The sequence below is a fragment of the Aquarana catesbeiana genome, linkage group LG06 (genome assembly GCF_042186555.1).
Source record: "Aquarana catesbeiana isolate 2022-GZ linkage group LG06, ASM4218655v1, whole genome shotgun sequence".
Taxonomy (NCBI): Eukaryota; Metazoa; Chordata; class Amphibia; order Anura; family Ranidae; genus Aquarana; species Aquarana catesbeiana.
In genome coordinates, this window is record NC_133329.1 from 55,830,828 (window position 1) to 55,847,330 (window position 16,503).

General features: G+C 48.0%; 1 protein-coding gene across 3 annotated transcripts in view; it reads left to right on the forward strand.

Moving 5' to 3' along the window:
- The window catches only part of LOC141147572 (zymogen granule membrane protein 16-like), a 39,079-nt gene that overhangs the window by 17,755 nt on the left and 4,821 nt on the right, over positions 1-16,503 (forward strand). Inside the window, exons 1-3 of one of the 3 annotated variants that reach the window (XM_073634798.1) lie at positions 1,124-1,214; positions 1,472-1,515; positions 1,825-1,957. In XM_073634798.1, coding sequence (XP_073490899.1) covers positions 1,174-1,214; positions 1,472-1,515; positions 1,825-1,957 — 218 coding nt within the window. In that variant the 5' untranslated portion in view covers positions 1,124-1,173. Of the gene's footprint in view, positions 1-1,123; positions 1,329-1,471; positions 1,516-1,824; positions 1,958-16,503 lie in introns of those variants that run through there. The other 2 variants (XM_073634797.1, XM_073634799.1) reach the window with 2 other exon arrangements.

Genomic DNA, 16,503 nt, shown 5'->3' on the forward strand with positions numbered 1-16,503 from the left:
TGATAAGTTCCCCTAAAACTCTATTGTTAACAAATGAATAACATTTGACATGGAGAGTAAATAACCTCATAATAACATTCAATTTTGCCCCCATTTTACATATATGAAAAAAATAAAATAAAAATTATATCTACAGCTCAAGCCTTTAAATATACAGTTTAAACTTTTTGTTTCTCTATTTGGCTGATTTTGGACATTTGTGATTGCATTCAGTCAGTAAACTGTTCAGGGAAAGGGGGTGCTGAGAGGAGTCAGGAGACTCACTGAAGTTTAGGAGACATAAATCTATTTTTTCTTCCTGATTTGGTGGTCTGTATAGTTTAACAAATATTTCTGTATATGGGACAGACCCCATGATGTCTCCAATAGCACATTATTATTATTTTTATTAATATACCAGATTTATATAGCGCCAACAATTTGCGCAGTGATTTACAACATGAGGGCATTATAAAATTTGATTGGACTCATCTCATGACGCAGGGGGCGGAGCTTGTACAAAAGGGCGTTACAGGGTATAATGTATTGTATGGAGCATGAGATAATCTGCATGAGCAGTAATATTCTGCAGTGATCTGATAAATGAACATTGTACAAGATGATTTAAAGGGACAGTCCACTGATAATTATGGATGGGTGTAATGCTCAGTAGGGATGAACATATCATTGAAGGAAATTGGTTTTGCCCCCCAAACAACTTGCTCCGCTCATTAGCTCCTTAGCATAGACCCAGAATAGAAAGAACACAATTTTCTTGCGCTGGAATCATAAAAATAGGAAAGATTAATGTAAAAGCAGCTAACACAACATACAAGGATTGCACAGTAATTGATGTAATAAATGGTGTAGCGATAATTAAAACTGTATAATGAGCTTTCAGTGTTTCAGATGAATAAAACAACAACTTCACTTTAAAAGCCCATAATTACAGTGATGAATCTTGTGGGATCCGCTTGCAAAGAAGCACTTTTGCCCCCAAGTGTTAAACTTCAAGAAGTCGTACCAAAAAACCCCTGGCATTACCTCAGTCTTTTTCTTCTTCTTCATACTGGGGGCGGTGCTGTGCGGTGTTTGAGGTGCGATGCTCTGCAGGACTGGGGGGGGTGCTGTGCGGTGTTTGAGGTGCGATGCTCTGCAGGACTGGGGGCGGTGCTGTGCGGTGTTTGAGGTGCGATGCTCTGCAGGACTGGGGGGGGTGCTGTGCGGTGTTTGAGGTGCGATGCCCTGCAGAACTGGGGGCGGTGCTACGCAGTATTAGAGATAGTGTTGTGCAGTATTGAAGCTACAATGCTCTGCACTACTGAGGGCAATTCTACGCAGTATTGGAGGTGCGATGCTCTGCAGTACTGGGGACAGTGTTGTGCAGTATTTGAGGGGCAATACTTTTTAGGGATAGTGATGTGCAGTATTTGAGGGGCAATGCTCTGCTGTATATGTATTATATAATAATGTAAATTTTGTTTTATAACAGAATGTTGCTGTGGATCCTTGTCAGTGTGTGCGCCATCGCTGCAGGTAAGAGATCCTCTTCTCTCATCTGATATATTCACATCTCATGTCACTCTTCTTATATCTGGAGGGTGGTGATGTCACTCCTGTATAATATATTATATATAGAAAATAGTGATGTCACTCTTCTATAGTATATCTTATATCTGGAGAGTGGTGATGTCACTCCTGTATAATATATTATATATAGAAAATAGTGATGTCACTCTTCTATAGTATATCTTATATCTGGGGAGTGGTGATATCACTAATGTGTAATATATTATATACAGAGAATAGTGATGTCACAACTGTTTTGCCTCCTTTATTCCTCAGCTCAGCAGCGCAGCTTCTCGTACTCCGGTGAATATGGCGGTACGGGTGGAAAGCGATTTTCACAGTCTGGAAACCAACTGGATGGAGAAATCACAGCCCTGAGAATTCGTAGCAACCGTCTCTACATCACCGGGTGAGACACACGGCGCCGTTTTTCCTTTTCTCACCAGCTTCATACTAATACATGTGTATATTAGGGGGATTCTCAGTGTCTGTCCCTATTCTATATTATCACTGAGCTCAGCTGCTCCGGGTTTAGAGAACAGAGTTTGGCAAACTTCAAAGAAGTTCAGATGCCGAACCCAATGGGAGCCAAATCTGTCCAATCAAAATGCTCAGGGCAGTGCCAGGACAAGGTCTTTCGTTGCACAGGGCGAAGATGGCAAACTGTGCCCCCCGGTGTAAAGAAAGAGTCAGTGTCAGTGGGAAATAACTATGTTTCCTGTGTGTGCTGCTTTTTACTGCAGATTGATTTTTCATTTCCCTGCAAAGCAGGAAGAAGAACAAAAGTGATCATTCCCTCTGTAAAGAGCCCTGTATTAATTATCAGCATAGGACTCAGAGCAACATGTCGCTTATCACTTTCACCTGCTGCCAGATGCCATTTGCCACTATCACCTGCTGCCAGATGCCACGTGTCATTTACCACCGTCACCTGCTGCCTGATTCAGCATGTTACATAGTTACATAGTAGGTGAGGTTGAAAAAAGACACAAGTCCAACCTATGTGTGTGATTATATGTCAGTATTACATTGTATATCCCTGTATGTTGTGGTCGTTCAGGTGTTTATTTAATAGTTTCTTGAAACTATCGATGCTCCCGGCTGAGACCATCGCCTGTGGAAGGGAATTCCACATCCTTGCCGCTCTTACAGTAAAGAACCCTCTACATAGTTTAAGGTTAAACTTCTTTTCTTCTAATTTTAATGAGTGGCCACGAATCTTGTTAAACTACCTTCTGCGAAAAAGTTTTATCCCTGTTGTGGGGTCACCAGTACAGTATTTGTATATTTAAATCATATCCCATCTCAAGCGTCTCTTCTCCAGAGAGAATAAGTTCAGTGCTCACAACCTTTCCTCATAACTAATATCCTCCAGACCCTTTATTAGCTTTGTTGCCCTTCTTTGTACTCGCTCCATTTCCAGTACATCCTTCCTGAGGACTGGTGCCCAGAACTGGACAGCATACTCCAGGTGCGGCCGGACCAGAGTCTTGTAGAGCGGGAGAATTATCGTTTTATCTCTGGAGTTGATCCCCTTTTTAATGCATGCCATTATTCTGTTTGCGTTGTTAGCAGCAGCTTGGCATTGCATGCCATTGCTGAGCCTATCATCTACTAGGACCCCCAGGTCCTTTTCCATCCTCGATTCCCCAGAGGTTCTCCCCCCAGTGTATAGATTACATTTATATTTTTGCCACCCAAATGCATTATTTTACATTTTTCTACATTGAACCTCATTTGCCATGTAGTTGCCCTCCCCATTAATTTGTTCAGATCTTCTTGCAAGGTTTCCACATCCTGTGGAGAAGTTATTGCCCTGATTAGCTTAGTATTGTCCACAAATACAGAGATTGAGCTATTTACCCCATCCTCCAGGTCGTTTATGAATAAATTAAATAGGATTGGTCCCAGCACAGAACCCTGGGGGACCCCACTACCCACCCCTGACCATTCCGAGCATTCCCCATTTATCACCACCCTCTGAACTCGCCCTTGTAGCCAGTTTTCAATCCATGTACTCACCCTATGCTCCATGCCAACTGACCTTATTTTGTACAGTAAACGTTTATTGGGAACTGTGTCAAATGGCTTTGCAAAATCCAGATACACCACATCTACAGGCCTTCCTTTATCTAGAATGCAACTCACCTCCTCATAGATGGTTAGTAGATTCGTTTGGCAAGAACGATTCTTCATGAATCCATGCTGATTACTGCTAATGATACCATTCTCATTACTAAAATCTTGTATATAGTCCCTTATCATCCCCTTAAAGAGTTTACATACTACTGATGTTAGGCTAACTGGTCTGTAATTCCCAGGAATGTATTTTGGACCCTTTTTAAATATTGGTGCTACATTGGCTTTTCTCCAATCAGCTGGTAACATTCCAGTCAGTAGACTGTCAGTAAAAATTAGGAACAATGGTCTGGCAATTACTTGACTGAGTTCCCTAAGTACCCTCGGGTGCAAGCCATCTGGTCCCGGTGATTTATTAATGTTAAGTTTATCAAGGCTTATTTTAATTCTGTCCTCTGTTAACCATGGAGGTGCTTCCTGTGATGTATCATGAAGATAAACACTGCACTTTTGGTTACTGAAGCCCCCCCGATTCCCTCGTGAAGACTAAGGAGAAGAATAAATTCAATACCTTCGCCATCTCCCCATCCTTTGTTGCCAGATGTCCTTCCTCATTCTTTATGGGGCCAATATGGTCTGTCCTCCCTTTTTTACTGTTTACATACTTAAAGAATTTCTTGGGATTTTTTTGCTCTCCTCCGCTATGTGTCTTTCATGTTATATCTTAGCCATCCTTATTGCACCCTTACATTTCTTGTTGAATTCCTTATAAAGTCTGAATGCTGATGATGATCCCTCAACCTTGTATTTTTTGAAGGCCTTCTCCTTTGCTTTTATGTGCATTTTTACATTGGAGTTAAGCCATCCAGGACTTTTGTTCACTCTTTTAAATTTATTACCCAATAGGATGCATTGGCTAATACTCTTATTTAATATGCTCTTAAAGCAAACCTATCTCTCCTCCGTATTCTTTGCTCCTAAGATTTTGTCCCAATTTATGCCCTCTAGCAAGGTTTGCATAGTTGCCAACAGTCCCGATTTTTCCAGGACAATCCCGATTTTGAGACCCTCGTCCTGATTTAATCTTGTCCCGGGTGTTTTCCCGAATTTTTGGGATTGTCCCGAGAAAATCGTGAGTGTTTTTGTAAAAAAACGGCAACGGCTCCACAAAAATGGCCACTGTCGCCCCACGAGTGAGTCAATGAGTTGTTTCCCCTTGTGTTCAGTGCAGGGGAGAGGGGCAGACAATCGGCTTCTCTCTTCAGTGTACAAATAGAAAATTCTATTGTACACTGAAGCCTATTGGCTACAGGGATTGGTGACCCCTCCCCCCTCTCCACTGAACACAAGGAAATCCTCCCTCCGCTCTGCCCCGTGTGTGACAGTGTCTCATCTTTGACGAGAAGAGAGGGGGGCCGCCGGGGAGCAGCCGCTCGTGAGTCACTGTGACAGAGAGAGAACTTACTACAGACACGCTTCCTGCGCTACTCTGCATACTGGCTAGTTGGTAATGTGCCCCCTGAGGTGCCCCATGCCCTAATGTGCCATGTGCTATGTGCCCCGATGAGCCCCATAATGTTCCATGTGCCCTGATGTGCTATGTGCCCTGACGTGCCCCATGCCCTGATGTGCTATGTGCCCCATAATGTGCCCTAATGTGCCCCATATTGTGCCATGTGCCCTGACATGCCCCGTGCCCTGATGTGCTATGTGCCCTGATGTTCTATGTGCCCTGATGTGCTATGTGCCCTGATGTGCCCCATAATGTGCCATGTGCCCTGACGTGCCCCGTGCCCTGATGTGCTATGTGCCCTGATGTTCCCCATAATGTGCCATGTGCCCTGACATGCTATGTGCCCTGATGTGGTATGTGCACTGATGTGCCCCATAATGTGCCATGTGCCCTGACGTGCCCTGTGCCCTGATGTGCTATGTGCCCTTATGTTTATGTGCCATATAGTGCCATGTGCCCTGACGTGCCATGTGCCCTGACGTGCTATGAGCCCTGATGTGCTATGTGCCCTGACATGCTATGTGCCCTGACATGCTATGTGCCCTGAAGTGCTATGTGCCCTGACGTGCCCCGTGCCCTGACGTGCTATGTGCCCTGACGTGCTATGTGCCCTGACGTGCCCCGTGCCCTGACGTGCTATGTGCCCTGATGTGCTATGTGCCCTGACGTACCCTGTGCCCTGATGTGCTATATGCCCTGACATGCTATGTGCCCCATAATGTGCCCCATAATGTGCCATGTGCCCTGACGTGCCATAATGTGCCCTGATGTGCCCCATAATGTGCCATGTGCCCTGATTTCTCCATAATGTGCCCTGATGTGCCTTGTGCCCTGGTATTTCCATAATGTGTCCTGATGTGCTCCGTGCCCTGATGTGCTCCGTGCCCTGATGTGCCCCGTGCCCTGATGTGCAATGTGCCCTGATGTGCCCCGTGTCCTGATGTGCTATGTGCCCTGATGTGCCCCATAATGCGCCATGTGCCCTGATGTGCAATGTGCCCTGATGTGCTATATGCCCTGATGTGCTATGTGCCCTGATGTGCTATATGCAACTGATGTGCCCTGATGTGCTATATGCCCTGATGTGCCCTGATGTGCCCTGATGTGCTATATGCCCTTATGTGCCCTGATGTGCTATATGCCCTGATGTGCTATGTGCCCTGATGTGCCCTGATATGCTATGTGCTCCGTGCCCTGATGTGCTGTGCCCCGATCTCCTATGCCCTGATGTGCCCCATGACCTGATGTGCCTTGTGGCCCAGTGCCCCGTGCCCTGATGTGCCCCGATGTCCTGTGCCTCAATGTCGTGTGCCCTGATGTGCTGTGTCCTGATGTGCTGTGCCCTATACGCTGATGTGCTGGGCTCTGTACCCTGATGTGTTGTGCCCTGATGTGCCCTATACGCTGATGTGCTGGGCTCGGTACCCTGATGTGCTGTGCCCTGTACCCTGGTGTGGCCTGGTGTGCTGTACCCTGATATGCTGTGCACTGATTTGCCTTGTATCCTGATGTGCCTTGTGCCCTGATGTGGCCTGATGTACCTTACCCTGATGTGTTGTGCCCTGGGCCAGTCTGGATGAAGTCCAGGGCCACATTTTTGTCCCAGTTCAGCCCTGACCCCCTCCCCCATATCACCACCATACCTATACCCGCCTCCCCCCATGACAACACCATGCCTGCATCCCCCTCCCCCCATGCCTGCACCCCCTCCGGCCTAGTCAACACCATGCCTGCACCCCCTCCAGCCTAGTCACCACCATGCCTGCACCCCCCAGGTCACCATTATGCCTGCACCCCCAAATCACCACCCTGTCTCCACCCTTCCCCAAGTCAGCCTGTAACACCCCAAGTCACCATGCCTCCACCCACACACCTCTCTCCCCTTGTCACCACTCTTGAGGAGATGTAGCTAGACTGTAGCCAACACTCCATCTGCAGGGACACCTGACGTAAGAGGTACTGTACTGGGAATGCCTGATGGAAGGAGGCACTCTGCTGGGGCACCTGATGCAAGGACAGACTCTGCTGGGGGCACCTGATGTAAGGACAGACTCTGCTGGGGGCACCTGATGTAAGGACAGACTCTGCTGGGGGAACTTGATGGCATCTGGTGGCAGGCGACGTAGCAGGTGACACGCTCAGTGGTCCCACTGATTCTGCATTATGGTGAGTTGAATGATTTCATTTTATATTACAATGTAATAATAGAAATAATGCGATTCAATCATCCTGACACCATAACAACCATGGTGCTGGGATGATTGAAGTGCTAACACCAGGTGTTTGGAGTATCTTTATCTGCTGATTGTTAAACTTTCTAGAAAACATATTTTTATTGTGTAGGATCTGGGGCTGCTGTCCCGTTATTCCCCTCTCCCCCTTTCCCTCTCCCCCTTTCCCTCTCCCCCTTTCCCCCTCCCCCCCTTTCCCCCTCCCCCTTTCCCCCTCTCCCCCTTTCCCCCTCCCCCTTTCCCCCTCTCCCCCTTTCCCTCTCCATCCCTCATTCATCTCAGACTCTAACCACACCCTCTTGAGCCACGCCCACTATTCCACATAAACCACACCCATTTTCTGACGCGACGTGCTTCGCGCGCCGCACTTGTAGTTTTTTGCTAAACCACGCCTACAAACGAATGTCCCGTCCCCTAATTATTTACAGCTCTGCCTACAGCCAAAAAAGTGTCCCACATTTTTTTTTTGCAATGTTGGCAACTATGGGTTTGTAGTTTAGGGAAGTTGGCTCTTTTGAAATTCAGTGTGTATGTATTCCCCTTATGTTTCCTATTTGTGTGATTTATACTGAAGCCAATTGACCTGTGATTGCTGTTACCTAAATTGCCCCTTATTTCCACATCCATGATTAGGTCTGTATTGTTGGTAATCAGTAGATCCAGTAACGCTTTATTTCTAGTTGGTGCGTCTACCATCTGACCCATACAATTGTCCTGCAAGACATTTAGTAACTGGCGAGCCTTAGATGAATGCGCGGTTCCCTCCACCCAGTCTATGTCTGGATAATTAAAATCACCCATTATGATAACACTTTCCATCCTTGCTGCTAATACAAATTGTGATAGGAGATCTGTCTCCCCTTCCTCCCTCAGGTTAGGGGGCCTATAGCATACTCCCAGTGTTATTTTCCCCTTAGCTTCATCCCTTTGGAGCTCTACCCATAAGGATTTCACCTCCTCCCTAGCTCCCTTAGTGATGTCATCTCTCACATTCACTTGTACATTATTCTTGATATAAAGGCATACCCCTCCCCCTTTTTTACCCTCTCTATCCTTGCGATAAAGGGTATCCCCCTGAATGTTTGCCAGCCAATCATGAGAGCTGTTGAACCAGGTCTCTGAAATTCCCACAAAATCCAAATCCTTTTCTGGCAACAGTATCTCTAGATCACCCATCTTGTCCGCCAGGCTCCTAGCATTGGTGAACATGCCACGTAAATTAGACCGGTCACATATTATCCTCTTATTGGGTGTTCCGAGATTGCAACTAGGACTTGCTACTATACTTACCTTGGGTTTATGCGCTTGGTCAACCTACCACTAATGCCCCCCAATACTACCTTCTGGAATATGTTCCGTGCTGACTAGCTCTACCTCTGGACCCCCCCATCACCTAGTTTAAAGAGGGAGTCCACCTGCTGCCGCCGCCATTCTCGGTGAGGGAATAAGGAAGTGAAGCGGTGCGGCTTTACTTCTCAGTTCCCTACTGCGCATGCACGAGTCGCGCTGCACGTCCTAAGTGCCCCCCGCTATCTCCTGGGACCTGTGTGTTTCCCAGGAGACAGCGGGGGGGTGAGGGAGGGGTCGTGACTCCCGCGGGAGTCTATTCCCAGAAGTGGGTGCAGATACCTGTCTAATACAGATATCTGCACCCCCCTCCCCCCTGAAAGGTGCCAATTGTGGCACCGGAGGGGGGGAGGAATCAGATGAGCGGAAGTTCCACTTTTGGGTGGAACTCCGCTTTAATAACCCCTCTAACTTTTTGGCCATCTTTATTCCCAGCTGATCTGAACCCGCCTCATTTAGGTGCAGTCCATCCCTTCTACAGTACTGGTTATTGACTGAGAAGTCAGCCCAGTTCTCCAGGAACCCAAACCCCTCCTTACTACACCAGCTCTTCAGCCAATTGTTTACTTCCCTAATCTCCCTCTGCCTTTCTGGTGTGGCTCGATGTACCGGTAGTATTCCTGAGAATACTAACATGGAGGTCCTTTTCCTCAATTTAGCTCCTAAGTCCCTAAAATCGTTCTTTAGGACACTCCATCTGCCTCTGACTTTGTCATTGGTGCCAACATGCACCATGACAGCTGGGTCTTCCCCAGCCCCTCCCAGTAATCTGTCCACCAGATCCATGATGTGCCAAACCCGAGCGCCCGGTAGACAGCATACTGTTCGGCGCTTCAGGTCTTTGTTACAGATTGGCCTCTCTGTCCTTCTAAGAATTGAGTCCCCTACTACCAGAATCTGACTTTCCTTTCCCTTCGCTTCCCCCCCATTCTCACTGGAGGAGTTCTTTCCCCGACAGCTAGGAGAGTCCCCCAGCTCCAGCAGTGCAGGTTCCTGACTGGTTTCACCAATGTCACTCAATTGAGTGTAATTATTGGGATGCTCCAGCCCTGGATCAACCTCCCTTTGAATTCCCCCTCTACCCTTCCTGACTGTCACTCATCTACTCTTTTGCTAGTGCCTGCACCTCTTTGTCTCCACCCACCTCTGTGCTGGCCCCTGCCGGAACCTGCCATGTACGTTCCTGGCTCTCCTTTAGTATGGAGGGACTTCTCAGTGCTGACAGTTGCTTCCCCAGATTCAGAACCTGGGCTTCCAGGGAAACAATGCGCTTACATTTTGCAGAGCAGTATTCACCCTCAATCGGATGATCAAGGAACGCATACATGCCGCAAGATGAACAACACCCCCTGGGCATCATACCTAATACATTTAATGAGGATTGGATATTATACCCTGTCCAAATTACCTAACAACTAGCTTCCTGACACTAATACTCAAGACAATACACAGGTACTCGCAGACCTATGTGCACTCGCAGAACTATGTGCACTCACAGACCTACGTTCACTCGCAGACCACTGGCAGAACTACGTGCACTCGCAGACCACTCGCAGAACTACGTGCACTCAGAGACCACTCGCAGAACTACGTGCACTCGCAGACAACTTGCAGAACTACGTCCACTCGCAGAACTACGTCCACTCGCAGACCTACGTGCACTCGCAGACCACTCACAGAACTATGTCCACTCGCAGACCTACGTGCACTCGCAGACCACTCACAGAACTATGTCCACTCGCAGACCTACGTGCACTCGCAGACCACTCACAGAACTATGTCCACTCGCAGAACTACATCCACTCGCAGAACTACGTGTACTCACAGACCACTCGCAGAACTACGTGCACTCGCAGACCACTCGCAGAACTACGTGCACTCGCAGACCACTCGCAAAAATACGTGCACTCGCAGACCTACGTGCACACGCAGACCTACGTGCACACGCAGACCTACGTACACTCACAACACACAAGTATACAGTACACAATACACAAGTGAAGCACAGAGAGAAGCACACCGCTCCAGGCAAACTCAGGTGCAGGATGGATCACAGGTGCAGACCTCGGCTCACCACCGTGGAAGACGAACAAGACAAGGAATTGGTCGCACACTGGAACTCCAAATTATCTCAATGTCATCTTTATTGTCAAAAAAGGGTCAGACAGATACAGATACAAGCGATAGCTTGCTTGTTCACAAGGGTTGTGAACAAGCAAGTTATCGCTTGTGAAACGTCTACCATTGCCTGTATATGTCTGACCCTTTTTTGACAATAAAGATGACATCAAGATAATTTGGAGTTCCAGTGTGCGACCAATTCCTTGTCTTGTTTACAATATACAAGTACTAACAATCCACACACACTACTCAGACAACACTCAGGTACTCACGCTACACAGGTACTATAACCCCTGTTATAACCTCCTGTTTAAAACTCTGGTTTTAACTCACCACTTAGACCAGTTCCACCAACTCTGGTTTTAACCCACCACTTAGACCAGTTCCACCAATTCTTGTTTTAACTCACCACTTAGACCAGTTCCACTAACTCTGCTTTTACCTCACCACTTAGACCAGTTCCACCAACTCTGCTTTTAACTCACCACTTAGACCAGTTCCACCAACTTTGGTTTTAACTCACCACTTAGACCAGTTCCACTTTAGTCTGCAGAGTTCCAGCAGACTAAAAGATGAGTAGGCTCACAATGAGTTCTACACAAGGTTATATAGGCCTCAAGCACCTGTGACCAATTAATCACTCCCCTTAATTAGTAGGCTGAAGGAAGCAAAGAAAAAAAAGCTGTTTAAAAAGTGTCAGAAAAGGGTGTTAAAAAGCTACAAGGAAAATCCCCAAAAAGAACCTAAAAAATGCAACCCAGCAATCACCAGCAGTCAAAAAGCAAGACTTGTTCACTCTCCACTCAAGGTCCACACTGTTTAGCTTCCAACCAGATGTCACTTGCCAATAGGGATGAGCCCAACACCCCCGTATCGGTTTGCACCAGAACCTGTGAACGGACCGAAAATTCGCACAAACGTTAGAACCCCATTGACGTCTATGGGACTCAAACGTTTGAAATCAAAAGTGCTCATTTTAAAGGCTAATTTTCATGGTATTGTCATAAAAAGGGTTTGGGGACCCGGGTCCTGCCCCAGGGGACATGTATCAATGCAAAAAAACTTTTAAAAACGGCAGTTTTTTCGGGAGCAGTGATTTTAATGATGCGTAAAGTAAAAAAAAAAAGTGAAATATTCCTTTAAATATCATACCTGGGGGGTGTCTATAGTATGCCTGTAAAGTGGCGCGTGTTTCCCGTGCTTAGAACAGTCCCTGCACAAAATGACATTTTTAAAGGAAAAAAAGTCATTTAAAACTGCTTGCGGCTTTAATGTCCTGGCAATATGGATGAAAATCAGTGAGACAAACGGCATGGGTACCCCCAAGTCCATTACCAGGCCCTTTGGGTCTTGTATGGATATTAAGGGGAACCCCGCACCCAAATTAAAAAAGGAAAGGTGTGGGGCCCCCAGGCCCTATATACTCTGAACAGCAGTATACAGGCAGTGCAAACAAGACAGGGACTGTAGGTTTGTTGTTAAGTAGAATCTGTTTGTAATTTTGAACTGGTACATTTTTAAAGTGTAGCTGCAGCCAAAAAATCTGTTTTTAAGCTTTTTGGAAAACATCGGGAAGGGTTATCACACCTGTGACATTTGGTTTGCTGTCTGTGCTCCTCTTCAGAAGATTTCACCTCACTTTTTGTCCCAATGACAAATGTTTTTTGAAAATTTGGGGTTTTTAATGAAACAGGGATTGGTGATAAAGCATCAGTGGAAAGGAGAAAAGTTTTTTCCCATATTAACTCTTACAGGAGAGAATTTCCCTTCCTATGGGGTAGATTTAATCTCACTTCCTGTTGTCTCCTTCCGTTTGTAAGTAGGAGTCGTTTCTAAGTTGGATGTTTGAAAGTAGGGGCCTGCCCTATATACTCAGCAGAAATTTGGGCCTTAGGTGTTGTTGTGGCCACAACACTGTAAGCCCTCACAGGGCCCTGCTGTGAAATATTAATTCAAGAATTGTAATTACATGCCCCTGTTGAACAGGGCCAGAAAAATTGGGCCTTTGGTGGCGGTGCTGGTGCCACAACACTGTAAGTCCTCACAGTTACTCTTGGTGGGTGCAGAAACGGGCCCTGCTGTGAAATATTAGATCAAGAATTCTAATTACATGTCCCTGTTGAACAGGGGCTGAAAAATTGGGCCTTAGGCACTGGTGCTGGTGCCACAACACTGCAACCCCTCACAGATACTCTAGTTGGAGCGCAGGAACTAGCCCTGCTACAAAAGAATTGCATCAAAAATTGTAATTATAAGCCCCTGTTGAACAGGGGCTGAAAAATTGGGCCTTAGGCACTGGTGCTGGTGCCACAACACTGCAACCCATTACAGATGCTCTAGTTGGAGCGCAGGAACTAGCTCTGCTGCAAAAGAATTGCATCAAAAATTGTAATTACATGCCCCTTTTAAACAGGGGCTGAAAAATTGGGCCTTAGCACTGGTGGCGGCGCCCAGAACCAAAAATGTTCTTAGAAGCTATCAGCATAATCATTGAGGAGGAAGAGGATAATTACTCAGCATAACAGGATAGTCACTCAGCATCAGCATAGGCAGTCTTCGAAGGGATCTGATATTTCAAAATAAATTATTCAGTTACATCAGCATCAGGACAGATGGCCACCTTCTCCACCGCTCCTTCTTTGACTGACCGAAGCCTCAGCAACACATTGTCCAGGAACAGGAGTTTGTAACATCCCAGTCTCTGGGAACGCGTTGCACAGACCTTTCTGCAAGGCCTCCCGCAGATGTTTCATCCTCTGCTCCCTCTGCGACGGCAAGATAAGGCCCGCAACCTTACCCTTGTAACGTGGATCAAGGAGGGTTGCCAGCCAGTAACGAGCCCTCTCCTTGATACCACGAATACGAGGATCCTTCCGCAGGCTTTGCAGGATCAGGGAGGCCATGCAGCATAGGTTTGCTGAGGCATTCGGTCCGGAGTCCTCTGGGTCACTAAGGATGACATGATCTGCAGCCACCTCCTCCGAGCCACGTACAAGTCCATGGGTTTCTTGGGACTTTAAATGATCCCTTGAAGACTGCTGCTGATGCTGAGTGCCAGGCTCCACCTCCATGCTGACACCATCCTCCTCCTCCTCCTCCTCTTCCTGTGTGCTCGGCGGGCACGCAGGAACACTGTCTGGATAAAGGGGGCCTTGAGAGGTAAGGAAGTCCTCCTCTTCCTGCCTCAAGTGCCCTGTCCATTATTCCACGCAGCGTGTGCTCCAACAGGTGGACAAGGGGGACAGTGTCACCGATGCATGCACTGTCACTGCTCACCATCCTAGTGGCCTCCTCAAATGGTGACAGAACAGTGCATGCATCCCTGATCATGGCCCAGTGGCATGGGGAAAAAAAACAAGCTCCCCTGACCCTGTTCTGGTGCCATAGTCGCACAGGTACTCATTGATGGCCCTCTGCTGTGTGTGCAGCTGCTGTATCATGGCCAAAGTTGAGTTCCACCTGGTGGGCATGTCTCAGATTAGGCGGTTCTTGGGCAGGTTAAATTCCTTTTGGGGGTCAGCCAGCCAAGCACTGGCATTATATGACCGGCGGAAATGCACACAGACTTTCCTGGCTTGCCTCAGGACATCCTGTAAGCCCGGGTACCTGCCCAAGAACCGCTGCACCACCAAGTTAAGGACGTGAGCCAAACAGGGCACATGGGTCAGTTGTCCCTGTTGGAGGGTGGAGAGGAGGTTGGTGCCATTGTCGCAAACCACCATTCCTGGCTGAAGCTGGCGTGGCGTCAACCACCTCTGAGCCTGCCCCTACAGAGCTGACAGAACCTCTGCCCCAGGGTGGCTCCTGTCCCCCAAGCACACCAGCTCAAGCACTGCATGTCATCTTTTGGCCTGCGTACTTGTGTAGCCCCTTGAACGCCTACGGAGCACCGCTGGTTCAGAGGAAAAAGCACAGGAAGAGGCCATGGAGGAAGAACAAGAGGAGGGGGTGGAGGAGAGAGGTGTGTCAGAATCACCAGTAGTAGCATTTTGGAGGCGTGGTGGCGGAACAACCTCCAACACTACTGCACCTTGTCCTGCATCCTTCCCAGCTGCCAGAAGAGCCACCCAATGCGCCGTGAAAGATAGGTAACGTCCCTGTCCGTGCCTGCTGGACCATGAGTCAGCGGTAATATGCACCTTACCGCTGACCGTCCTGTCCAGCGAGGCGAAGACATTGCTTTCCACATGCCGGTAGAGAGCCGGAATCGCCTTCCGTGAGAAAAAGTGGCATTTGGGAACCTGCCACTGAGGAACCGCACATTCCACAAACTCACGGAAGGGGGCAGAGTCTACCAACTGAAAAAGCAGCAGTTGAAGTGCTAGCAATTTAGCCAAGCTAGCATTCAACCACTGGGCATGTGAATGGCTGGGAACGAACTTCTTTCGGAGGTGCAGCAGCTGGGACAGGGAAATTTGCATGGTACACTCTTACGTCGGTGTACCGATAGCAGATTGCCCACAAGTACTTGGCTGTGACACACCTAATTCTACACCTTCATTCCTCTCAGTGCAGGTCTCAGAGAGGACTGAAGGTATAGTGGGGTTGGAGATCCCAGCTGATGAGGAGCAAGGAGAGGTCCTCTTTGTTCATTGGTGTGGGTCTTTTAGGTACGTTTGCCAACAAACTGCAAGGCATGTCAACATATGTCTGGTCAAGCATGTGGTGCCCAAGCGGGTGATGTTTTGGCCACATGAGATACGCTTGAGACATATGTTGCAAATAGCAGCGGTGGGATCTGATGCACTCGTCTCAAAAAAGGCCCACACCAAAGAACTTTTGGAATAACGTGCAGAGACAGCAGCTCCCTGCACATGCGGAGCTCTGCGATGTGATGCAGTCGGTGTGCTGCCCTTAAGCTGGCCCCTGGAGGGCATCTTGCCTCGTTGGTGATGTGCCTTCTCCTCCTCCTCCTTCTCTCTCCTATCAGGCACCCACGTGGAGTCAGTGACCTCATCATCCCCTCCCTCATCACTGGAGCAAACCTGGCAGTATGCTGCAGCTGGGGGAACATGACTGCCAGATTGCTGTCCTTCTTGGGCACCCCCTCTGTCTGGGCTCACGTTACTGCCTTCCTCTAGCTGAGTACCATCATCGGAGCCTTCAAAAGCTGGGCATCCTCCTGGAGCATGTACCCAACACTGTGGTCAAACAGTTCGGGGGACTCCTCAGGAGGACATGGTGGGGCTAGGGAAGGAGTGACTGATGCAATTGAGCCGAGGGAAGTGGCCGCATTGGCAGCTGCTTTGCCAGACAACGTACCCTGAGCCTGGGTAAGAAAGGATGAGGAGGATGCAGACAGCTTGGTCATCCACTCTACCAAGTCTTCTGCATGTTGCAGCTCAACACGGCCAGCTGCCGAAAAAAGGACAAGCGTGCCCCACGGCCACGTGCTGATGAGGATACACCGTGTCCACGAAAAGCACTGTTGCCTCTAGACACAGAGTCTGCTTGCCCTCTTTTATTGGCTTGTGACTGTCTGCCTCTCCTTGTTGGCGTTCTAGACATACTAATGGCCTGCAGTGAGATGTATCCGCACAAAACTGGGATGTATATATACTGATTATACTGCAGCTAGCAGAATCAACTGCCTGCCTGTGGTATTAATAGGATCAGAAGAATAACACCAGCACTTGTCTTCAGGTAGCTATAGGTACAACTGTG